General features: G+C 41.4%; 1 protein-coding gene across 1 annotated transcript in view; it reads right to left on the bottom strand.

Annotated features, from left to right (window-relative positions):
• The window catches only part of SORCS3 (sortilin related VPS10 domain containing receptor 3), a 268,680-nt gene that overhangs the window by 123,264 nt on the left and 118,233 nt on the right, over positions 1 to 27,183 (bottom strand). Inside the window, exon 3 of the mRNA XM_058841941.1 lies at positions 14,949 to 15,048. Within this exon, the coding sequence (XP_058697924.1) occupies positions 14,949 to 15,048 (100 nt within the window). The remainder of the gene's footprint in view (positions 1 to 14,948; positions 15,049 to 27,183) is intronic.

Below are 27,183 nucleotides of genomic sequence, written 5' to 3'. Positions count from 1 at the left end.
CTTCAAAATCCAGTGAATAATGAATGGCAAGCACCAGACCAAACAAAACAGGCTGAAAATCAGACTAAACTTCATATAGTTCTTTAGGAGTGGATGCAGAGGAAGAGAGCTGTCTGGGACACGGTGCATGTCCTTTAAACCAGGAGCTTTGGGGACAGTGAGGACACAACAGAGCTCTTTGAATGAACTGCAGGTGGGCAGAACACCAGCCACCAGTGAGGCACATAGAAAGAAGATGATATGGAGAGACCATGTTGCAAGAACATTAACTACACTATGTGGACTGAGATCTTCAGTACATGAGTAGGAAACATATCCAGCTCTGAACACTTCAAGGGGATTTACCTCTGGGAATAAACAGCACAAGCTGCAGGCTCCTTACAGGGAGGGGAGATGTCATAGCTGTGCCTGCCATAATCTATTTGATACAGAAATCACAGCAGTAGTTAAGAGTCATTCAGATTTGTTGTGAGCATCTAGGACCCTTAAAGGAGCTCAAATGCATAAGGAGGGAGGAAGAAAAGTGACACCATATTACAGCACAAATCCACTAAAGGTCATGCCCTCTGATGGGGCTAATGCAATAAAAACTAGGGTAGGATTTGTAACTGAGAACTTGAGTTCCTGCTAGCCAGGTCAAAATTGCAGGTATGTCACTGAGTTAAGGCACACACCCTCCATGGTATTGCTTTCACATGGGTTATGTGCAGGTGGATGAGTTAAGGTGGTGACACATTCCTTTTTTTCTGTGCCAGGGCAGCCAGGCACAAAGACAGCTGTGATGTGGAACACGGAACTGTACAGTAGTGAGGCAGCACACCTCTCACAGACACAATGCTGCAACATGCCCAGACAGGCATGGAGATACAGGTAGCCTGAGCACAGAGATCACAACAGAGATGTGTTTTGTTCACAGCTGAATTAGTTAATAAACCACCAATGGACCAAAAAAAAACCCACAAAAAAACCAAAACAACATGCCACATAAATGGCAATTTTATTAATATTAGCTTTCAATTAAACCTTTTATTTTTCTCAACGAACATAAATTTTCACTGTAAATTACCAAAGTGCATCTCCCTAAATCAGCACAGACCAGTTTTATAGGTGCAATAATCTGTAGCAATAGTACTACTGGGCTACATTAGCAAAGCAGCACCAGAGAGTTGTCAAATGAATAAAGAAGACAGGTTCAAATAAATGTCTTTTAAATTTTCTGAGAAATAGACAGACAGCATTAAACCATTATGTACTGCCTCCTGATTCTCCTCTTCACTTTAATGTACTTTTCATAAACTGTTCTTTTCAGAGGTCCTAGTCACATTCACCCATGTAAAAGGCTACTCTAAAAACCATAAACAAAACAGTAAAAAATAAACAAAACCAAGAGAACACCTACAAACCATGCAAGCTTCCACAGCTTCAAAAGAAACCCAGTTCCTTAGTAATGTATTAGAATTTACACTCCAGCACTGCATTATCCTCTCCAACAACTGAGAAGGCAGTTTTGCCACAAACACTTCAGCGAAGACAGAAAGTTGAGGTTTCATGTTTACATGGGGATTTCCATATTGAATGTGCTTGACTTAAAAGTGGAAAGTCTTTTTTGGGGTTTTTTGGCCTCCATCCATTAGGCCCTCAACTCAGAATTACTTTAGATCCTTCCTACAGCCTGGCCACATCTACATCATCAATGACAAAACAAAACAGATTTTTAAAAAGAAAAAATATTTCATTTTTTTTTTCCAATTTGATTTACAATATTTAATGGGTTGTATGGTCTCACGTCTCCTTCCCACAAAGTTTCATAGTAGCTTTGTGTTTAAAAAGCCAAAAAGTTTCAACAATTTATGTTGAAATGTCAATGTGAGAGGAGGATTTTTGCTTTGTTTGGATTTTTGATGTCCTTTTCTCTTTTCAAAACTGAGAAATCAAAATCCAGTGACATTTAAAGGCTTAACAATACAAAAGTTGTTTTCTTCCTTCAAAACACCAGTCCATCACAAGTTAAATATGAACAGTTTGGAACTCTTTCATGGGAAAAGTAATTTTCTACATTGAAGCATTCTAGATTACATGTTTGACCGTCTGAAATTTCTCACTGGCAGACACTTTGTTCCTCATTCCCCTCCCATTCTTTCTCTCTCCAACATCATTACTGCAATTACTTGCCCTGCAAGCTGAAGGATTCCCTCAGAGGTCTGAAACAAGCCAAATCTCCTGGAACACAGCTACACAGTATATCTAACACCCATCTCTGCCATTCCCATGGAGGACAGGGGCCACTCATTGCAAAGAAAATCTTGTCCTTTTATTTCCTTCTTTTGTCACACATGCCATTTCAACAAAAAAACTTCACTTTAATTAAATCAGCCCAATTCCCTCAGAGACTAAAAAGTGCTGGTACCACAAGTAACTGTCTAATTACCAGCAAAAGCAACACCCACATGAATTAGCTAAGCTAAAGCTGTCTTTGAATGATTTGCACTAGTTTAGAAAGCAGATTTCTAGAAAGCACACCTTAACTTTATAGAAACTCCCATAGATGTTCAGAGATGGCTAAATACCTGCTCACTGCCCTGTAGATATCTCTACAATAATCAGGGGGAAATGAAAGCAACCTCTGCTCTGCAGTCACCAAACATATCACTCAGACAGGAAAAAATGCGACATGTCACTGATAGAAATCTGCTCTAGAGAGAAATCCTGTGTATTTACATACAGGGAAATAAATTCACTCTATTATTTAGGGATCAGCACCTGTGACGAGAGGAACATCTGCTCTCTGGGAAGGCAAACAAGACATCCATGAAGAGAGCAACAGCTTTTATATAATTACTTACTTTGTGTCCCAAAAGAAAAATCCTCATTGCAAACCTTTGTGTTACACAGTAGCCCAGATTTGGGACTCCTTCTTCCTTCACATGGCTCAAAAATTTCCTTAATGTTAAGGATAACCTGTGGGCATCAGTCAAGCAGTAAAGGGGCTCTGAGCTTTCATGAGAGATAAATTGTCTGGACCTACCCCATTTCAACTTCTTGTAACTTCACTTCTTATTGCCCAAAATTTAACACTAATAGCAGATTTAATTAATGAATATAGCATCAGATCACCAACTCTCAGAACCATAGTGCTGTAATCTTAAAGGATGAAGTGCACTGCACTCACTTTATAAGGGTTTATGAAGCATGTGTTATAAAAGTACCTCAACCATAAGGCTTTTATACCTTGGCACTCACTTCAATACAATCCCATAAAACCCAAGCAATCTTTAAGTGTTAAAGGTGACTTTCACTACTGTATTTATTATTGGATAATGAAAAATTACTCAGACACCCATAGAAACTCAGCAATGAAATAAGAGTTTCCCGAGACTTTTGCATTGGGTCTGCATTATATGTACCGTGACCAAAGAACTGAATAGCTCTCTCAAGACATTTTAGACACTTCACAGTAACCTCCCTCCAGAACTTCCTTCCCATCAGGAATTCTTTGTAATTACAAAACAACCTCTAGTCTGCAGAATCACACTGCTTGCCACTGAACTTTTTAGATGTCAACAGCTGTTTCTGTAAGCATTCAACCCCTCTGAAGGACCTCTTTCATAGACTCCTCCAGTTGTGCCAGAGACTGACAGCTCTCTAATCCACCAAACTGTTTGAGAAGACAGCAACATCATGGGGAACCCATGCATGGGTTCCTCATCTTTGCAGCACTGAGACAGAATGATCAGAGTGCATGATGCTGTTCAGGAGATATGCAGGCTCACTGTCTCTGCAGAATGGTTTGCCTTTTGTACAGGGTACATAATAGAAGAGAATCATTACCAGAAACCAAGTAATACACTGTAAAGTGCAAATTTCTCATTAACATAAAACAATAGGGTATTTGAAATAAAAGTGGACCTTGGTGGAGTGCATCAAATGAGTACCAACACTACCTTGCCTTCTCTGAGGAGATGCACATCAGCCTACCACACTTGTTTACAGGCAATAACCCTGGTTAATCTTTTGTTGTCTTCTATTGTCTCTCATACCCACTTATACCCAAACTAAAATTACAATTAATTGTTCAGATTTGTACAAAATTGCAAGAGGCTTTTGGCACTTCAGCCATACCTGCCATAAATTGTCATACCAAAACAAAACACTTCAGAAAATTCCCAGCTCACACATTCCCTTCCCTATAGAGAGGGCACTCCATTTTAATCACCACCTCCAGCACCTGCGCAAGAGCACAGATGCACCATGCAAGAAGCCCTGAGGATCAGGAGCAAATTAAGGTTAAATTGCATATAAAGCAAGAGCTCTTCAAGGAAAACCACTCTGCCATCCTCACTGGCAGGTTGGAAATGAAAATATACTACGGCTACAAGACTTAGACAAAACTCAAAGCTGGGAAAACAACACAGATACTCTGAGGCTGCCACCTGAGCCTGCTCTCAATGCCAAATCCCAGCCTGGATCCAATTTGCATGCACAGGAGCGGAGTAAGCCATCATAACGGACCCAACAAAGCAGAACATCCTATCTTTGTTTTGCTGCTGAGCAGGTCAGAACAACATGTCTCCCCTCTTTCTCTCGTCTTTTTGGCACTGGACACATGTACTTTTCACTTTTAATTACAAGGCACAGCAAGCACTGGCTTGTTAAATTTCAGGTGCCAGTGGGGATGGAGGCGATCCAAAAAGCATGTGCTTGACCTGGCAAAGAGTGACTGACTGGCAAGAGCCACATGCTTGGTTGTAAAACCTTTTCATTGTCACAGCAAGGCAGCCTTTATCCAAGGTTACTTCAACCCATTATATTCTTGTTACAGCTGCATATTCTCCAGCTCCCCACAGATCATCAGAGCCAAGTCCTCTGCCACACTATTCCCACCTACTTGAGGCCACTTCAGTGCTGTCCCGCTAATTTGCCAAAGGCTTTTCCGTGTCACAGCATGTCCACGCAGAGTTCTGCTCCACACACTGCCAAATGGGTTACAAACATCCCCACTGGATTTGTGCATCCAGCTTGACCAGCACCTCTATGAATGGGCCTGGACCAGAAGTAGAAAAAGCTGCACTGGTGATCTTAGGCACCAACCAGTGCTTCCACACAAATATAAAGCCCCTGATCTTTATCATTATATTGCTCTAGTGTCTGGTATTTCTGCATAGCATAGTTCTGCATGATGCCTTTTTATTCTGCTCCACTCTACACAGGAAAGCCCCAGTTGTTACAATTTCTGACACATTGTTTTGTGGTCACCAGCTTTTTTTCTTGTGACAGGGAACAGCTCTAATCCCAAACTGTGTTCACAGAAAGAGAAAAGCAACATTCACTGTTATAATTATATGTTATTTAAGTAAATGCATGGTTCTGCTATTCTCCATAGAACTACAAAGTAATTTTCACCATTATGGTAACTTCCTATGTAAGCAGAAATAGTTACAGAAAATAATGTTATCAGTAAGGAGAGGCTGTGTGCACCACAGCTGCTGGAACTGAGAACACCATTTATATAAAAACACTCCTCTGATTATAGGTCTCACCTGGGAGAACACTTTACTTTTTATGTGGGTATAAGTTTACTCACAGTAGTTGTCCCATTACAGAAAACAAAAAGATGTGCACGGATAGTTACTCATGGGGTAAACTTTTGCAGCCTGTATTCAGCAGTCTATTTCATTTGAGGACACTAGAGTGTTTCACGACTCTATAGAAAAATAAAAATTGTGTTATGTATCTCCCTTGAGGCCATTAAATCTGAATACAATTTTAAAAGCATCATTGCTTCTCCTTTGCTTACACACTTTATTTTTCTGCTTTTTTAGTCAGATTGCAGAGTGAACATAGACAACAGTCAGCTTTATCACTGTTCATATCCAGATGTTTATGATCTATCTCATTTTACTTACCTGGCATCTATTACTCCTCTCCCTCACTGTCCCTGATGTACTTCTCTTCCTAACGTGCACCCCAAACTGAGGCTGTGGCCAGCACATGCCCTGCAGACTCTGCTAATCTAGGCTATTAAAATTAGAATTCACTCAGTAATGCTGAGCTTCTTTATTCTTCACTTTGTAAAATAATGAAATTAAAAGATATCTTGCCACTTATTATTGTGTTTGGGACTGGCAGGGGGTGAGGGGAGGATTTTCTTCAAAGAGAGATAAATAAGTTTTGGTGAACCAGCTCTTATCACTAAATATCAAGGTCAGACCATTATATGGTCTTCAAAAGGACCCACCTGCCCCTTTAGCAAGAGCTGCTCTCCACCCATTCTATTATTTTTCTCTACATTTTAATAACAGGACATAGTGACTCACTATTATTGATTGATTATCCTGCTGTCTGTGAAGCACCATGCCCCTCCTCGTTAATTCAAAACTACCTCATTTTTCATACTTCATAAATTAATATATTATTGGAGCTGCAGCAGTAAATGAGATGGCCATGTTTCAGAGTGTGGTAAGGAGGATGGAGAAAGGAAAAGAGTCTCATAAAATTGCCTTATATCAGGACCTGCAGCTGCATTCACGCTGCTGACAGGTTGTGTGGTTAATACAGGCAGCCCTGTACAAGGTGATGCCTCCTGACAGACTCTCTCCTCCCTCTAACCAAGGCAAGGCACTTTGAAAGCTTACACAGCTCCACTCTGCCCACTTCATAAAAGCAATGCTCATGCTAGGTGACAAAATTGCAGCTCTATTTTAGTTGATACCGTAACTCCTGATCTGTCCTTTAACACTCACCATCTAAATTGGAGCAAACTACTGTTTTTCTGACAGCCAGCTCTGGGAGCTCTACATCAGAATGTGGATGGGACCTCTGCAGTGTTACCCCATTTCCTGTCTTTATGACTTTGTATCATCCCTAAGTCTCCGCAGGGCCCTGACTGGAGCCATACAAGGTGAAGCAGGCAGAGAGTGCAACAGGAGAGAGGGACTGAATTTTAGCCCTGTCATAGATACACACCAGTATCTTTGCAAGCTTATCACTCTTACCTGGTAACTGTCCTTTTGCTCCAAAAATTCTTTGCAATATGGAACACAGAGGTACAAGGATGCAAAATACAGATGTATAAAGCCACACAAAGGCAACCTTAAGTCAAGATTTGTAATATATGAACTTCTTTTCCTTCACAAACATTGAAAGGATGGCTTTCATTGTAAGTGGCTGTTTCTATTTATACCTATTTTCTAGCCCTCTTCCCTTCAGCCCCATTAAATAATGCCATATGGGAGCATTTTGTTAATTATCTCAATTGCATTTATTTTTAGAAACAGCTGATGAGCAGAGTGTGTGGTTCAGTGGGTCTGGGTTTTTTTTTCTGTTTGTTTTTAAATGTATCTGCTTCTTCAGAGAACTAACTGAAAAAAAACCACCAGGAATCCCCAGTTTTCACATTCATGAATTCCAAGGGACAGCCTCCCCTGGAGGGCAATGATCACATTGCCCCTGTTTAAGAAAGTAGAAAACTTCCACTGGGGGTCTCTCATAAGTTTGGGGTCCCAATTCTGTGTTGTCTATTCTGGAAAATTATCATCTCCCAAACCACAGACTTTGCACAACCTCTGTTTTTCTCTATGATTTACATGAAGCCAGAAATGGTGAAGTTAAAACCTGCAAGCAAACAGGCTTTATTTTGTTTTTTTCTTTAGGGACAGGATCCTACAGGTCAGGTCAGGATCCAGTGGAGCATCTGGCATACCAGGCCCCTCAGCCACTGACTGCAAGAAGGCAGAAAACTCTCACAGGAGCATCTTGACTACAAAGATTCACAAAGAGGTGCAATCCCCAAATATATTAGTAATAATAATTTTTAAAAAAACAGAAAAACAGACACAGAAAAGACACAACAGGAAAAAAAAAAAAACAACAAAAACACCAACTTTGACTTACTGAAAAATATTTAGAATATTTATGTCTTTATATCTCAGTGTTTTCCATTCACTGATCTTGAACCATGTTCAAAACACTAATAAACCAAGTCATCCAGCATCAGGAAATGATATATCTTACACAGGAAAGGTCAGAGAAACCCACTCTGAAAATGTGACTTCGCTTACTTCAAAACAAAAAAAAAAAGAAAACCCTTCAAAACATAAAATTCTTCAAGTCCTCTTCTTGAAGTAAGTATTGCAAAACATCTGTAACTCAGTATTTCTTTCAAACAGTTGCAGGTCACAGTTCTGCAAACATTTACAAAAATGATCTCTTTTCTCAGATGCCAAATTCAAGCTGAATTAATTGGACAAGTAGAGAGAATCCCAAATACAACTCACAAGACTGCACCTTGTAGATGAAACGTCTTGTCACACATCCTCTCACTCTCCCATAGGTGTTGTGGGTGACCTTGAGGAAATCATCTTTGCAACACCAGTAAGTTACGAAAAATATTACTTCTTCATTCACATTTTATTCCTCTGTTTCAATGTTCAGTTCTGGAGACAGTATGACTGTTCCTGAAGTGTATTTACGGGATGGATACGCTGAGATGTTACCCCGTTCACAGTCACATCTGTACAATCCACTGGAACAACCAGAGTGGCCAAACCTCAGCTCAGCTAAGCCAGGCACTGTGTTTCACAGCTTTCCTATCTGCCCCCATCAACTCTGGACTGGGTGGCATGGATTTTGGAGCTCTGAGAAGCACAGGGACATCATACACAGCCCAATAGGTCCAGAGAAGGAGTGCATGCAGGGACTTCTACAGCAGCATTTGCAGGTCAGGTAATTTAGTCCCTATTAATGGCAGATGCAAAACCAAGAGCTATTCAGTGACTGTATTCCATTAGGCTGAGGGGAAAGATTAGGGATAAAAGACAGTAGAAACAGCCTGTTCCATCACTCCTGCCCTGTGTCTCTAACTCAGCCCCATTGCCTTTGAGTCACAAATACACTCTCGAGATCACATCAGCAAGTGCCAGTTTGCAGCACAGACCCTTGATCACGGTGTCAGCACAATGAGGAAAAAGGGTCCAAGGAAACCTTCCATCTTCCTAAAGCCATTTGGGCTTTACTCCAGAGCTCAGTTCTCACCAATAGCAAGGGATGCAGTCATAGGAAAAAGCAGCAGATGATTAATGGGAGCTGTGGCTAAGCATGGCAGCTCAGTTCAGGTTGGGCTAGCAAGCATCAGGTACGTGCTGGAATCTCTGCCTCATCAACCTGACACATGTTTGATGAGTAAGGAGAAAACAAAATGCTATAGAATTCCCCATGGGAGCATATGAACTAAGAAATGAAGGCAAAACCAAAATAAGTTTGAATCATGGTTCTGCCCTGAGGCTCCAATTACAGCTGAGAAATTCCCTTTGGAGATACAGAAGGCCAGGATGGGTTTTGCTCTTAGCTACTCTCCAAGTGAGCAAGAGGAAATGAAGGGGAGGTCCATGTGACTTGTGCTCATTTCGGGATCTCCAGTTTCTGCACAGGGAGGTGTCACTCCCAATATTCTAGCGAGTCACCAGTCAGGTAAATGCATTCCTCTGCAATTACAGTATTACAAACAATTTCTTCCTTTATTAACATCAACAACAACACAGCATTGCTCTCTGCCAGCTCATAAACAGCTGCTGCACTTCACCCCCCAAAAAACTGCACAGACACAAACAAATCTAATTATATTTATCTTTCAGGAACTCTTACTCTCTAAATACCTCTAAACATTTCTCCTTCTGATGGGCCAAGTTCAGAGGCATGATGAGGTATGAGATGTGCAGCATGACTTTGGCTTTTACACCTTCAGAGATTTGTACTGCCCCTCCATTTTGATTGTGTGACAACTAAGAAACTAGTCTGAAAAACCATTTTCTCAAAGTAATAACTGAGCACCATAACTTTATTTCTGCTTTATTCTATTTGCAACTACCGTTCAAATAGCTTAGCTGGAAGGTCTACCTTTAAATAAAACCTAAAATGCTTCAGTTCTGGTGTAAGGGAAAAATGGGGGGAGTCCTCATTTCATTCACTGAGGCTGGGTGATGTTTCTATTCAGACAGTCAGCATAAAAAGCTACAGACCTTTTAATTCTTCAAGTCATCACCTGCAACAATGATTGTAATAGCTCAGGGGAAAAGCTAAAAACAACTGCAGCTAACTGAATTGCAAAGAAAATTCATGAAGGAAGGTATTTCTAAGACATCAGAACTGTCACCTCAGATCTTGAATGCAATCAGGGCCTCCAGTTTATCCACACCTTATCTGAGCAATACTCTATACAGGAAAGTGGGGCTGATTTGTCACAGCTGTTATTCTCTTCCTTTTTCCTCTCTTTTTTTTTTAAATTCTTTTTAACTCCATCGTCTCCACCTCCACAGTATTCTCAAGGGTAGAGAAAAAAGTTTTGTACTGAGAACTGAGTTTTCAACTAAACACCATCTCCACCAAGAACAAGCACTCTTTACAGAATATTTCACAGGAAAAAGTAATACCTAAAATCTATGGTTCAACAATTCCTTGAGATTCAAAGTGGCACCTCTGTGCCTGAAAGGAGCAGTGCTTCAGATATATGGAACTTCAATTCTCATCTTCTTTCTGCACCCTTTTGGAAGGGCTTTACATCCCTCTGTGAGGCATCAATTGTAAAATGAACCCTGTTATTGACAACCAAGAAGAAAGCGAATGTTCTCACAATAGGGGATCTTACCCAGCAGACCAACTCATGCTAGAAAATATGGAATCACAGCACTTCAGCTCCAAGCAGTGACATTTTGAAGTGCAGCCAATTAAGCAAAGAATCACAAGCTTAATTTTTTTGTGGAAATTATTCCAGTTTCTAGCAGAATTTTTTCAGCAACCATGAAGAAAGAAGAGGATTGGGATAAAAAGAAACTGGAAATTTAAAAAGTCAAGAGAAATGTTCCTATTAAAATAGAAGAGATTTTTCTCTTAGTGTTTTGGAAGAAATAAACACTTTTAATTCCCAGACTGCTGTGAAAATCTGCCTCTAGTAAAATGTAACTAACGCCCAAAATACAGCTTTAAATTAAAGGTCAGCAGGGAACCGAGATCTCTGCCCAGCAGAGAGTAAGCAGCTTTTTGTCATATCCCCAAAGACAGACAACAGGCTACAGGGCAGAAAAACCAAAGAAAAGTATTTTGCTACTTTCAGTTTTTCAGAGCACTCAAACATCTGCTGCTAAATCCCATTCATCTGTAAGAAAGGGGTGCTGCTAAACAAATATGAAAATTTCTCCATTCTGAAGTTTACCACAAGTTACCTGCTTGTTGAAACCTATTTGGCAACTGGACAAAGCAGATGCTGCACATGTGGTTTTTCTCTCAGGCCAACAACTGGGTGGGCAGATGCACTGAAGGGGAAGATGTGCCCTGGAATACACTCTGCCTATTAGAGCATCTTCATGGGTTTGGAGGTGTCAACAGTGCAGGCCCTTGGCTTCTCACCAGAGCCCAAAACAGGAACTCTCAATAAATCCAGTCCCCATGACTTCAGAGCTGTCTGACTGCTAAGGGCAAAGATCACCTGGAATTTCACAGCGCTAAGGAGAGCTCAGTGAAGATTTTCCTGACCCAAACACAAGTGCCTGTTGTGCAAGTGAGAGGAAAAACAGCCCAACAACCTGCAGGAGATCAGATCCAAGTCTGGCAGTTTCAATCCCCAGCAGCAGAGGCTTTCCATACACTTGCAAAGTGTTGTGAAACCCTGAACTTGTTAGTTCTTAGGGGAAGGGAATTAGCAGTATGACAGCTCCACGGGAAGATGCAGTAGTCCTGGCACATGGCAGGGAGTGTTTTGACTACGATGCAGCCAGAGTCTGCAGATTCACAGAATGCATGTCTGTTCCCTTATGTCAGCACCCAAGGTGGTCTCAGATCACCAGGCTGGCCCTGACCACTAGGAATGACACCTCTCAGGTACCACAGCTGGCAAAAAGAATTCCCAGCAGCTTCCTTTGGTATGTGCATGTTGTTATATTGTTTAATCATTCTGCACGTGTCAAATCGCACAAGGGCACAGTGCATTTTCCCCAATACCTTCTGTGATTTCTAGCCTCATCTCGGCTCCAAGAGCAGCCATCAGCAGGTTGGGCAGCACCTGGGCCCCAGATGTGCACCACAGCCAAAGCCACCTTATAGCTCAGTCTTTGCTCTGCTCCTTGGTTAACTCCGTGCATGAGGAGGGTAGGGCAGATATCACCCAGCAGCAATGTGTAAAAGCCAGGAACAGCTACAGACTAAATCTGACCTCCAAGAAATAAAGCACAGGTTGCCAAAAAAATTAAATATTTCCACCAAAGTTTTTCAAAAAAGGAAATCAGAAACAAAAGGCTTTTCTTTTAAAAGAAGAAAGCAAAATGCCAGCTTTTAAATCCCCGAGCCTCATAATTGAGCCCAGGGTTATGGCACAATTCAGGTAAATGATGTTTATATAACTGGCATTTGGCTGAACATATAATTCCTATTTAACAGCTGAAAAGAGGCATTTTAGGTCTTCAAAGAAATCTGACAGGTAATTCCCACTGTAGTTCTGCAGGGTAGCTGAGAAGTAATTATCCTTCTCACTAGTAAATCAATTAGGAATGAATGTATGGAAAGCTTTTCTCCTCCTCCAAGTAAGCGCTAATCCTCTAAGCACTAATGAGTAGACAGGGCCAGCAGCAATGTGCAAACCCATCAGAAATCGACAGGAGCTCCAAGGCATGCAGGCTCCAGTCAGTGCCTGCGAGTGAGTGCCTCAGGAGAAAAGACCTTGCCTGGAAAGGTGTGCATGGCTCACGTGTGCAACAGGTTCCATGCATGTGTCTCACTGCTGGTACCTCCCTCCCCACTCACTGCCACAAGCGAAAACCACGCTTGCAGCTCACAAGAGATCCCTGCATCATGTGCAACAAGGCAGTGCTTCTGCTGCTAGAGGTGAAATGCAAGGGACCTGGGCTTTTTCTGCTGGGATGCATCTGATTCACCTACTGCTCTGTGATTCAGTATTGGCAGCTGTCCTCAGGGGCTCAGCAAAATCATTCTGCTTACTGCTTTACACAGGAATAATATTCACCCTGAGAGACTGGGAGAAGTCTGCAACCCTAGAGCATTTTTTGCAGTGCATAACCTCAAGAATTTGTAAGAGGAGTGGGTGGACAATAAACCCAAACCTGAATCTGACAAATTTCAGTTGCTCTGGTCCAGTGACACCTTGTTCAGATATTTCTCAAGTGCTACATGAATGCCTAGAATTGCTTTGATGGTTAACAAAGCAGTGTTCAGACAGACCAGCTGTTTAAGCATGTACTGTTACATTTAAACTGTGTTACTGCTACAGTAACAGTGCTCATATATTTAGCAGAGATAGAATGGAAGCAAGTTGTTCCCACAGCAGCCAGCACTAAAGCTGGTTTCCTATGAGTTTTCCTTACAGCTTGTCTCTACATTTCATAAGATTTTTCAGAAGGGATGAGAAGGGCACAGATAAGTCCAGAAATCATTTCCTTAAGACAGGAAAACAAAACAAAAAAAAATTCTTTTAAATTTCTAATCTCAAATAAGTAAACAGCAAATAAAGATAGGCCTATATGCCACTATATGATGAAATGTAGGTGGTTTTAATTTAAAAAAAAAAAGAAAAAAAAAAAAGACCTCTAATCTGTAAAGCTCAGTAGCCTGAGAAATTGCTAGAAGATAATAATATATCCTCGTACTCTGATTTGTGAGGGAGTCGTTACACCAGTGACGTAGGATTTGTAACTGAGCATATTGCCTGTGCTTTTGGGTGGGCAGAGTTGCTTTGGAAACAGAATGAAGAAGAATTAACTCTTTGGTGCCCCCCCATATTGGATATAGGACAGGTGTGAAGGCCAGGAAAACTCGAAAACTCACTGCAAGACATCTTCATCTATTTTGCTCAGGGAGAAAAAAAATAAAAAAATCAAAGTAGTTTCCACAATAGTTCAGCTCCTGCAACAGGAAAAATATAAGCTGAACTCTGGCCACTGCATTCTTCCTCTTCCCTGTACATCCAAACACACTTAGTAACCAGAGCTATGTCTGCCTTATGGTTGCATACCCTGAAATAAACATCAGTCCCAAAACATCTACAGACTGACCAGTGATAGAAAGCACAACAGTCATAATAAGAACAGCACAGGTAGCAAGTTACTAGTTTGGAAATCTTTTGATGGAGACAGGATATGGACAGTTTGGAAGTGATCAAGTGAAATATTTTGCACTGGGCCTCTACACTGTCCAAATACAACTTCACTGTCAGCAATTAGCTTCGTGCTGCAGCCCTCCCACACTGATTTCTGTGGGTAGCTGAAAGCATCTTTGTCCCACTACCTCCCCTGAATCAACACAGGCAATAATTTTAAACCAAAAAGGCACTGAGTAGCAGTTCCTGGGCTGTGCTTGTGTGAGCCAGCTGCAGCCCTAATTGCATCACGTGGGAAGAGTGAGCAGGGGGTTGGAAAGCTGTGACCTCATCTTCTCTCCTACACAACCAAATCAAATTGTAGGTCTTCCACCCACTCTCACAGGCATATTCTGCTCTCAGCCCCCTTACATGATGCAACCAAAGAAAATGTCATTTACATCTTTACCTCCAAATGTGAAGAAAAAGAGTCAAATGCAGAAATAAATGCCTTTTACTCAGTATTTCTAATAATAAGGAGATGGAAGGCAGGGAGATGTGTAATAGCCAAAGCCAGTGTAAGCAAGAAACCCAGAAATATTTGTGTGAGTTCTTTAAAGTTTTAACAGTCAGAAGCAAATAAAAGCAACCTTTTTACTTCTCTACCAAATTCAGAAGGGAATTAAGCACTTCACTGCCATCACAAGTAAAGCAGGGTCAGTTCTGTGGGATTTCATGGAATTGCACCAGTGCAACTTAGACAGCAAATTCAAGCTCTTGTGAATTACCAACAGATTTCACTTTTGGATCATAATTCCTCTCAGAATGCTGTAATTTTGTTTCTATAGCTACCAGTGCAATGTCTCTCCCTTACCTTCCTCTTGTTAGTGGGACTGACATATAGGTAGCTCAGCACAGTCTTCAGGCCTACTTTGTCATTTAGCTTTTCATAGGTAGTGCCATAGTCTGTTGACCTGGAGAAAAGAGGAGACAAAAAGAGTTTATGTTGTTATTAGAGCTCAGGGGAAGGGAATGACTGTGTGAACAGATGTTCCAAATTACAGTTTGAGCATTATTACGCTTAAAACACAAAATTTTATGTTTCATTCAGGGTGGCCAGCAGAAAAGGGAAGAGTACTTGAGTCCTTTGGGGCAGTGTCTGCATTCATTGATCATACGCATCTGGGAGTTGTGGTGTTCCCATGCAGGTGGACTTTGGGGGCAGACTCTGCCTCATGTGCCAGTGTGGGATTGCAAATGATATCTACACGTAAGAGGACTCTGATAGCAGCACCCTTAGTACAAATTCTCTTTTCAGACAAATCCAACATAAGAATCCAAATTAAACCCAACAACAACAGTTTTATTTAGGTAGGTTGATTTTTGACTTAAAGATGGGGATCCAAATGTGGCTCAGAATTGTAACAGCTGAACTCATGTCTAGATAAAAATGTGCCTAAACTGGCACCTTGAGTCCTCAGTCACCCCCATCCTACTTTGTGCCAGGCATTTAATTTTTCTGAGTTACGGAGACAGATTCAGGCCCCTACACTAGCAAATCCCACCCAGAGGAGCAGATGATCTGGGGGTGGTATTACCCATTCGTGACTGGGGAAAAGGGCTGCTTCGTCACAGAGGGTTTTCTGTAGTGTCCTCCTCCTCAATTGTGGGCATGTTTGAAACCTCACTGCCCTGCTTGTTTCTCTACTGTTTTCAGTAGAGAAACAAGCAGTACTTTGCTTTCCTAACAAACAAGATTTTTCCTACCAGAACAACCCAACAGCTACATTGTACAGGATCCCAGACCTGAAGGGTGTTCAGCACCAGCTGGCTTTAGGAGGGAGGGGTATCTGACCCTGCCTGAAAACCCCCCCACATCTGCAAGCAGTGTGGAGTGCCTGGCTCCCATCCCAACTCAGCTTCTGTCATAGGGACAGAGCAAACACAACTCTCAGCAGGCAGACAAAGAAAGGTCCTCATAAAAAGCCTACCTGGACATATCTAAAATCTTATTAGGATGAGAATCCATGGCCCTTGCCCTCCTCTCTAAACACACTTTTTACTGGAGAGATGATCAGAGAACATGCAGCAATTCAGTGCCTTTCCCAGTACTGAGCTCCAGTAGTTTGTTTTCCTAAGTTCAACAAGCATCTAGAATTTGGTTTGGTTTGAGACCAATCCTCTGCTCTTTTCTGTCTGGCAGAGAAATGGCCCAAACCCTTTCTGGCATCACAATGAACAGGGCAACTCACGTGGCTGGAGAAACTGAGCAATGCCAGAGCCTGCACCCAGCTCTGCTGCTTTCCTTGCTGCTGGTGGGGTCCAGAGTGACACCAAAAGGGCCAAGCCATAAAACCAGCCAGGTTTAAGGCTTACAAGTGGTAGGAATCAGGAAGTCAAAAGCTTGCTTCAGTGCATCCTTCAAGGACAATTCCTAAATACTTTGTAAAGTCTTTCTTTCCTTAAATGGGTTGAACTAGCCTTTCTGCTTTGAACAGTCACCAGCCAGGGTGTTTCAAGTCTCAAACAACTTCCTTGTGTTTTGGTTAACACTTTAATACAAAAACAGAGCTAATGTCCTCACCACTCTTCTGAACTAATGCATAGTAGGATCACCCACTGGGCTTCACCCAGATACCCCAAAGAATATGGCAATAATGAACTGTATTTTCATAACATTTTCCCACCCAAAGTATCTGAAGCTCTTGTCTCACTACGTATCAATATCAAACAAATAAATAAAAAAAAAATAATAGCAGCCTTCCCTCTCCAGCCAATCTTGAAACTGAAGCAGCTTTACTAATGAAACTGAATAATCCAGGACAATTAATTCCAGCACATGAGGCCTCCTATAAATGCAAATTCAACAGGTCAGGAATCCTCAGGTAACACTAAGCTCTAAGCAGAGGATAACAGACAGGGGGCAAGCAGAGGCACTTCCTTGATATTACCCTTCCAACAGCACTGCAGCTATGAACAAGCCACTTTTGTGACTACACATGTACCAGCCACCAGGCAGTGAAAGAGATCACTGGTTTCAACCAGCATTAAAAGAGAATACAAATAACACTTTAATATTCTGACAGAGCCACTTTGCGTTTGTTCTCTGAGTAATTTTAAGATCTCCCAAAATGCTTTCACACTTCTAAAGATGCAGGCTGGATGCCCTAATGACTCTTGCTCATTAAACCATTATCACTCATTGCATTTGCCCTTTCAAAGGATAGCTAGAAAGGAAGTAGGATCATTATTTCGTTAGCTTCTCTGAGGCTTTCTTTATTACCATGACAGTCACCACTGGCTTCACAGAAACATCTCAAAGGATATCACAATAATATACTGTATTTCCATGGCACTTTTTCTGGCCAAAAAATCTAAAGCTTTTGTCTCGTGCTAATCCATTCAAACTAACAAAGTCCCAAAAGCCATACTGGGAAATACTATCTCTGTTCTAGAGATGAAGAAGCTGAAAGCTTGCATAAGTAATGATTCATTTTTTCAAAAGCAAGCATCTACAATTAGCCATTTCAGCTTCTGCAATCATCTAGTGGAGGGCTCAGCTCTACCACCAAATTGCCTAATTAGAAAACAAGCATTTTAAAAAAAAAAAAAAAAGAAAAGATCACTGCTAATTTTAGCTACCCAAGCCTGAACATTTAAAGAGATGTGACCCACAGGTGGAACAGAAAATTTTTGAGTCAGCTTTTAATCTTAACTTGACCCCTTCTCTTTTACTAATTACTTCTAATTCCAAACTAACTAGCCCATACATCCTTACAGTCATTTGACACTACGAGCAGACTGGATATCAAATTCTCTCCCAGTCCTCTGGTCAAAATATGGTCCCCTTCCAAGCACATTACTAAAGTAGTGGAGGGGAAGAAATGTAGTCATATCAAAATGAGAAAAGACTCGGTGATATAAAAGGTGGTTTCCATGAGTCACACCCCAAACACCTGCCTTATCTTTTTTGGGGCCTTTAATGGCAAACTGATCCTGCTTATCTCATTCTCCTCTGGGTTGCTCCATTCCAGCCATCCCTGGAATCTCATCATCTGGGAAGGTTGTTACTGCCTTCAGTCTCAAGCTGATATTTGCATATTGCTTCTAACCACACACACGTGTATACATAGAAGTGTTTTTAACAATGCTTTCGTAAAGTGCACCTCAGTACACTGCTGGTAGCACAGAAACTCTTACAACACAGGATTAGGAATGTTACAGTGATTCTTCCCCGGGACTCAGCACTGGTGAGGCCACACCTCGAGTGCTGTGCTCCGTTCTGGGCCTCTCACTCAATGACTATTGAGGTGCTGGAGTGAGTTCAGAGAAGGGGAACAGAGCTGGGGAAGGGTCTGGAGCACAAGCCCTGGGAGGAGTGGCTGAGGGAGTTTAGCCTGGAGAAAAGGAGGCTCAGGGGAGACCTCATCACTCTCTACAGCTGCCTGAGAGGAGGGTGTACTGAGCTGGGGGTCAGCCTCCTTCCCAAGTGACAGGACAAGAGGACATGGCCTCAAGCTGTGTCATGGAAAGTTCAGGTTGGACATTAGGAGGAATTTCTTCACAGGCTGATTATACATTGGAACAGACTGCCTAAAGGGATGGTGGAGTCAGCATCTCTGGAGGTGTTCTAAAAGAGACTGGACATGGCACTCAGTGTCATGGTATGGTTGGCAAGGTGGTGTTGGGTCATAGGTTGTACTCAATGATCTCAAAGATCTGCTCCAACCTAATTGATTCTGTGATGTGGAATGGACTCTGGTCATATATAACAATCCTGTGTTAACTCAGTCCATGTGTTTTGTCCCATGTCTCTGTAATAATATGTTTCTGTAATAATAATGTTTCTGATCATGACTTTGAGGGTCTAGGCTGCATCAGACTTTTGCTCCTCACCAAATTCTGCATATTCCATTTGGAAAATCAAGGTTTATAATATAGTGCTTTATTGGGATACTGAAAATTCTCCCACAATTATATTCTGTTTTAAACAGTGGGGGGAAAAACCCCATCTGCTTGATTCCATTGCCCTCTTGTGACAGGCCATGATGTGTTTAAACATTGCTGCAACATCCTCCAATCTGGTAGAGCAAGGTGCAAGGGATACACCCAGGTGAAGAAGCTTCTCTATACAAAACCTGTCATAAGTCAGAGCACCACAAGCTGACAAAATCCATCTTGTTCCTCTAAATCTGAGCCTGAGCTTCTCTGTGAAACCAACAAACCAGCCTGAGCCAGCAGACTTCATATTGTGATAAGACTTGCTCAGGCACAGAGATATGAAGCAGAGGTGTGGAGAGGCAAAAGAATGCCATGTGAATAGCTTTCAGAGTTCTCCTCTGTGACACTTTCCATCTCAGGGCTCTGTCAGACAGAGAAAGGCAGGTTTGTTTGTTTGAAGTCTCAGATATTCAGCTATGGAGAAAGGCTAGGAAACATGTAAGTCTCTCAGGAGAAAATAAGCTGCAAATGCTGGCACTGAATGACTGGGATGAAAAAGTCAGTCTCTTCCACCAACCCTCCTGTCAGAGGGTTTTCTCCTCTGTGCTGTGACTCTCTCTCTGTGTGGAGAAGAAGCCATCATGCTTTTCATTTTAGATTTTCAGCTATTTTCTAAGCTTCTTTTAAAGCTGATGCATTCATCTCCAGCCCAGAGTCCCACTACACATACCTGCAGCCCCACACTGAAAACTGTGTGGAGGAACAGCTCTGCTTAAATGAGCAGAAGAATATCCCAGCTCTCTGTGCACTTCAGAGAGCAACAGGAACGTGCCAGATTAATACTTGCTTCACTTCTCATGGGCCTGCAAACTGCCTGTCTGCAGCATGCTTGTCTCTCCATACCCCCACAAACAACTTCTTGCTTTCACTCAGTGGCCAATTTTCTCCCAGTTTGGCAGAAAAAAAAAAAAACCCAAGAGAAACAAAGTTTCTACAAGTTTAATGAAAATCAAGAGCCAGCAAAGGGAGAGCAATTATGAGGGCTCTGAGAAAAGCTGCAGCATAAAAGTAAATCCCATGAAACATGAGAGGAGGCACAACACTCTGAACATCCAGCTGCAGGAAAACATTCAAACACAGCTCACATAGTAATACAGTACAAAGAACTCAACTGCACAGCACAGGAACTCGGGCAGCCAGTCTTCCATCACTTGTGTTTCCTTCTTTCCCTTCCCCTTCCTCCCCTCAAATTACCCTCCCTGAGATAAAGGCCCTTCTGAAGCTACAACACACTGAGAAAAGACCCCTCCTGAGTCAAAGCCCATTGAGGCAGTGGCCAGAAAGTTCCACTATTACCACTGCAAGGCTGTCTGGTTGACCTGGTCACACACACAGATACTTTTGCTGACAGAACAAAATAAAATTCAAAACAAAACAAAACCAACAAAAAACCCACACACAACAACAAAAACACAAACAAACACCCCATAAATAAAAGAAGCCCAAACAAAACAAATAACAAAAGAAAAAAATTAACTGGACTGTGGCAAAGGATCTTTTAACCTCACAGTCAGGACACCACTGGTACTCTTATCTGACAGCATCAAAAATTACATCAATGGAGGTAACAAGCAAAATCTAATTCTTAGTCCTTCCCTGTCTGGAGCTGACATAAGTCTGGATGTGGACATTTTACAACAGAAGTACCCACAGAAGCCCAGTAGAGCTAAATCTACTCAGTAACCAAGGAAGTTCCTGTGCGTGTAGTCTGAATCAGCCAGTTAAGAGAGCAAAACATTTGTTGAGAGCTTGTTTTTACCCAACCATGAGTTTAGTGACTGCAATAAATATAGAACCAGAGTATTTTACAACTGCAAGCAGAAAGAACTGCCTCCCTTTGTCTCCATCCTACTAAAGGAAACTGAAGGCCACAATGAAAGTCTGGGGAAGTGAACAGAAATCAAGCAAGCACGTGGTGCTGCTTCCTGCTGTAATGTCCCAGCCTACAGCAATATCACAGACTTCCTAAATTGAAGATGATGTCCTTGCATGCCAGAGCCATCAGTGGGCTTTTAGTTCCATAAATCTGTCTAATCCCACAGGGAAGCTTCTGGCAACTTTGCTATCATATGGTAGTAAACACCACAGCTCTGTGCTGTATGAAGAGAGGCTCCCTTTTGGTTTAACTTCTCCCACTTAACAAGTACAAACCATGGAGCCCCATGCTGCCATTTGTGATTTCACTGATTATTCTCATATTCTCCACAGATCTTTTTTTTTCCCAGTCTCAAGACTCCCTGTTTATTCAGACACTCCTTGTACAAGCTATTCATGCCTCTGATCATTCTACAACTAGCTTTACTAGTCCAATTACATCTTTTGTCATGGATGCCTCAGGGACCAATCTTTAACAGGAAGATCTTCCTGCAAAAAAACCCATCTATCCAATATATCAGCACAGATCCAGAGTATTTAACACAATCTAAATAAAACCACTTTCTGCCATCATACACAAGGGTGTATATTCTCAATATTTCTGGAACCATAACCCATCAGTTCTAGTGGACCTTCAGTTCCATAAGGTTTCAAAAGTATCTAAAACCAGAGATCCCACTAGGGAAAAAGAAGTTCAAGCAGATCATAGTTTTGGTAATGTATCTTGAAAAAAAAATCTTTTTTTTTTCCTTTTAGTTTGCATGTAATGTAAACAGCAGAATATCCACCTCAAATACTATTATGATCCCAGCACCCTTCCTCCATCCCCTTTCTTTTCTGATTAATGGTGATTCCCATCACTAAACATCCAAAAGACTTGAAGATGACCTTTGTTGATAAATTTCCATCTGCAACATAGAGTGGAGGTGGCGAGGAAAAATGAGCTGCAGTGATGCACAGTCATTGTGATTTGAAGTTCAAAATTAAGGTGAGAAGAGACAACTAGGAACACTGGCTTCCTCTTTTTTATTTATTTTTTTCATATTCTTCTCTTTATTTTTTTATAGGAAAGATTCCTCTTTTGTTTATTCCATATGAGCCTTTGGGAGGACACTGGATGTCTCAGAGGTTTAACAAAAGGATACAGAATATTCCACCTCTGGATTTATGGAAAATAAAACACAGGAGTTGCAAATATCAGTCACATTTCTAGTGGCTGATTGCTCATCAGCATTTCATTTGATCACCATCACAGAGGGCAGGGGGGCTGTTCACACCAGTCATTTCCTGGCAGAGATGACTACTAAGATGGGCATGAACAGTCTGTGGAAATGCAGTTTGTGTGTATTAAACCTACAGGGATGGTGGGGACTAACTTGAAAGCCATATGTTTGCATGGTGCTTGCACTTGTTCTGTAGGAACACAGTGATGCTTTAGATATCCCCAGCAATCACTGACCACCCAGAACATGACACAGGGTGCCTAAATAACAATCACCATCAGAAAACAGGCAGTGCTTCCCCAATCCCTGTTCTTTTCTGCACCCCTACCTTCAGAAACACCATTTCTGTGGAAAAGCAGAAGTTTCAGATCTAAAATATTCTGTAGAACCACCTGAAGAAGCAAGACCCTCTTTTGAGACGCGAAGAGATAGAGCAAGGGGATTGCAGGAAATGGGTAGAATGGCAGAAAAAGCAAGAAATGCTGGCAAAGCAAAACTGAGAATCATCATATCAACAAAAAAAAACCACCTTGAGCACCAGAGCTTCATTCTCTGCTCTAGGACATTTAGAGAGAGGCCCTATACCCACTGTGGGACACAGATTTGGCTAAAGGCAGCTCTGAAGCTGTCTCAACATTTTGCTTCTATCAAAGAATGGCAAACTCTGCTGTGAAGCAGAAATCAACCCAGCCAAACTGATGGATCCTAACACCTGATGGCAGGCTAGAGCCTGTACTATAAAAGCCTATAGCAGAGAATATTCTTTCAGAGAACCAGGGAACCTGGTCAGAGCAAGCAGGCTGCATGTGTAGTGATTACTAAGCTTTGCTTTATACTCTGCTGCTGAATAGCCCACAATAAGCAGGCACAAAAGCAACAAAGGTTGGTGCCTCCTACAGTGAAACTGAAATAACTCTACTCCTCCATTTGCAAGATTCCATCTTCTCTCTACCATGGCCATTTATTTCATCTTAAATTTAGCCACCTACAAACTAGGTAGCTCTAGCTCACAAGCCTGTCCACATTTTTTTTTTGTACCTATAGACAAAAACTGGAAACTAAGAGGATGTTTTATTCACCCTAAAATAGATGAGGATATATTTCTCTCTTAAAATGCCTTCCACCCTTCAGAGTAAAAAGAGACCAGAGCAACCAACACACAACTAGCACAAAGCAAGGTGTATCTCACCATAAATGGGCTAGAAAATTGCATGCACTGAGCTGTCAGTACAAATGAAGGGGAAGGACCTCAGCCATCCTGACTGAGATCGAAAGTTCATTATTTATTATAATGTTCTAGTGCTCTACATTTTAAATGTTATTATTCTGGACATGTATGAGAATTACTACTAGAAGCAGGTGCCAAATGGTATCAGGACTCCACTGTGACTTACACAATTTATCGCATTACAAAATGAAGAGAGCAGAGATAAGCAGAGAAGTATGATATGGATTTCCCAACAGTTGCTGGCAGCATAAAGAATATAAACAGAGACCTGATAAAATGTGAAATGCTTCTCCTCAAAAGCTGGGATAAGCCCTTCCCTTCATGCTTGTCCCGTTACACCACTGATGAACTGGCAATCCTTTTGTGGCTAGGCAAAGCTGATAAAATAGATACCTGCTGGTAGAAATGGTACCTCACAGAAGCTCATCAGAGGAGATGCAGACACATCTCAGCCACCTTGAATCAGGGGCAACCTGGAGCTTAGAGATTTTGACTTTCCAAGGGCCTCTACTTTTCCTGCTCTGGTCATTTCACTACTGTAAAGTCTATGTAAAAGCATTACTTCTTTATAGCTCTGAAGAACTGCACTTCATCATTACTCATTTTCCATTCGTACTGTCTAAAAGATCTGACATATTTATCATGTTCTTGATTCTGATGTATTCTAATTTTCCAAAGAGGTGTCTTATGCATCCCTGATAAGGCAGCATATTGATTTGATTCCAAGCACTTGACTGACTCAGCAAAGATGGCCTTATCAACACATATTCAAGAAATTTGGTCTAGAGGACACTTTAATAGCCTCAAAGATAAAAGACAGCTTTGATGACAAAGCCTCATTAATTAATCAGATATTAATTAGATAATTAATTAGAAACAAGGTCCTTCCCCGGCCCTTTCCTACTTTTATTACTATAGCTAAAAATGCTTCTCTAACAATTCTCTGAAGTAGCTAATCATTTTAATTTGCATTATTTTATAGCAGAAGGAAGTGCTTTGAATGTAGGATTTTGTGAAGCAGTTCTAGAAGTTCCATTTAACATCTACGCTATTCTGTGCATATTTAAACCAGAACTTCTCTTAAATGTGTCTTGAACAAAATGTCAAGGGGAGATTATGGAACTGCCCCCTTCCTCAACTCTATATTTTTGTGTTAGATGTCGATGACAAAGAATTCCTTCCAACCACTAAGAGAATAAGCACACTGAGATATACAAACTACCCTGACGGGAGCTCACCATACCCTTCTAAAAAAGGGGGACAGGTGACTCAAATCTCTGTTTCCCATCTGGGGATGCACACATTTCTCCGCTCATGCTCCCTGGGAAGGTGATTTACCTGAAACTTGCTTCTGACACTGCCTTGCCTGTTTTGGCATCAGTGGTAGCTGTACTGTGGGGACATTCAGACAGACCTGAGTCATCTTTAAAATCACACAAGGCACGTCGATTTTTTCAAACCATCAGCAAATCTTTGCAGAACTGATGTAATTAAAAGAGGGCAGTGATAAAGATAGCTTAGTCCAGTTCCTTAGACACAGATATTAAAAACTGCAGACAATTCCCAAACCAAATTTTACCATCAGCCTGCAGCTCCTTCCAGTCCCTACCTCAGCTGACCCCTCTCCCACAAGCCTTATGTCTACCCCTGCTTGTGACCCACAAAGGTTACTGTCCCCAGCAGCACACCCACACAATCTGAGCATAAATACCACAGAATCCTGCCTGACCTCCAGCAAGGCTCCTCAGCACTCAGTTTCACATTAACTTAGCTTCCTGGGGAAAAACTGACTCTTGCTGTTCCCAAAAATAAAAATTCTGAAGCTCATGAGATGCAGCTACCTGAGACAGCTGGGGACTGGCAATGAACTAAGTCTAGAACCTTCTAGACCTTAGGATCTTTACCTCCAGTCACAACATGACTGAGAGCCTCTATGTGCTACTCTTCCAGAACTAACAAGACAACACCAGATCTCCAATAAGTTAAAATCAATATGGCCCTATCACATACAAGAGAGTGAGTAATACTGGCAGATTTACACAAATACACACAATAAAAGTAAGGACCCACTATATCTGCGTGTATCTATAAACGTAAAGACTAATAACAACATCAACAAGAGGATGCAATGCATTTTGCAAGCATTTCACAATTTTGCATTTGTGAGAATTCTGCATTTCTGAAAACCTTCAAAGTTTAAACTTGCATAGACAAGACAAAGAATAGTGCAAATTTAGTTTTCTAAAGAAGAAAACAGAATTTGGAGCCATAAAAGACCACAAGTCACAGGTTAATATTGCTCTCAACAGGTATTTTGTGGTTTCATATTCTCACCAGAACAGACACAAGTTGTCTTTCAATATAACAAATAAATATGTAAATATATAAAACATAAAATCGGCATTTGAATCCTTCAAAGCTTAATCCATTCCAATTACCACTGAAATATCCATGACAGGATCTGCAAACCCTCCCAGCCTGTTGAAGTAACATTTTTGAGCATCATATAGCAGAGACATCATAATTCACCAGACAGAAGGAGCTTCCAGGCCAGATTATACAGCTGACAATGCTCTTCTGTAGGCTGCACCACTTGCTTTGCAGGGTGACCTGGTTATACAACTGCCTCCCCAGGCAAGAAGCTAGGGTTGTTCTGAATGCTCCCAAAAGACTCTTGTTCTTTCTCTTCCAGATATTCAGATTATGACACTATATTCTCTCCTAGTTCCTCAGAATGAAAAATTTTGGTTGAGAAATAGAGGGACAGGGATATAAATGCAAAAATGAAAGACAGCTGTCACCCAGTTTCTTGGTTTGTGCAACAGTCAGATCAGCAGCTGGATTACACCTCTCCTAAATTCAGTGCTGCACTGCAGGTAAGTATTTCACAGAAGCACTGTTTGAGTATGAGTTTTATTCATTCCCCGAGCACAAGGATTAACAGCCTTGACTCCAGTTACTGCGTTTTCAAAATGCAGACACTGGGGTCTAAGCTTGAATCAATACAGACTCTCCAAAAAGGTGAGCTTGCAGTTTATCAAGTTTAATAAATTACTGTGATCCATAGGGCAGGGGTCCCCTTTTCCCCATCAAACATCTGCCAGTTGTGGACAGCTCAGAAAGCACACAGCTGATCACTCCCATGCTACCAATGCCCTAAGAACTTCCCTGCCTAATATCTTTCAAACCATCATGTTGGTTCAGGCATAATTTCACCCCAGAAAAGCCTCCTTTTCCTGTCATCTTTTGCACTCAGCCCTCAGAAGCTCATCTAACACAAAAGACTTTGCCTTTGGGAGAATAAACCTGTTGAAATCTTTTCAGACAGAAGATCAATAAAGTGGGAGCAGCTTGAAAAGTCAATCAGCATCAGCAAGTCCCCCAGGAGATAGCTGAGTGATTATCTTTTTAACGAAGGAATAGCAAACGGAGCACAAGGAATGCACATCCTCTTCAAACTCACAAGGGAAGGTATTTGAGGCTGAGACAAAAGGACAGAAAAGGGAGCACTGGAAGAGACCAATCATCTCTTCAGTTTGATATGTTGACTCAAGAAATAGTTAGAAAGATCCAACTTAAAATTGTTCAAACTGAGAATTGCCTCCAATACTACATTGCAGATATTTCCTCTAGGTGTTAGAGGATGAATACTTTTGTTTATAACCCAAAACACAAGGATAAATATCTCTATGCCTTTACTCCTAAGTGTGCTGAGAAGGTTCTTATTCATGAAGTCTTGACTTTTATCTAAATGAATTTTATGAAGGGCTAAGTACCATGCA

This window comes from Poecile atricapillus, chromosome 6 (assembly GCF_030490865.1).
Source record: "Poecile atricapillus isolate bPoeAtr1 chromosome 6, bPoeAtr1.hap1, whole genome shotgun sequence".
Taxonomy (NCBI): Eukaryota; Metazoa; Chordata; class Aves; order Passeriformes; family Paridae; genus Poecile; species Poecile atricapillus.
This window is presented reverse-complemented; position numbering and strand designations above follow the sequence as displayed.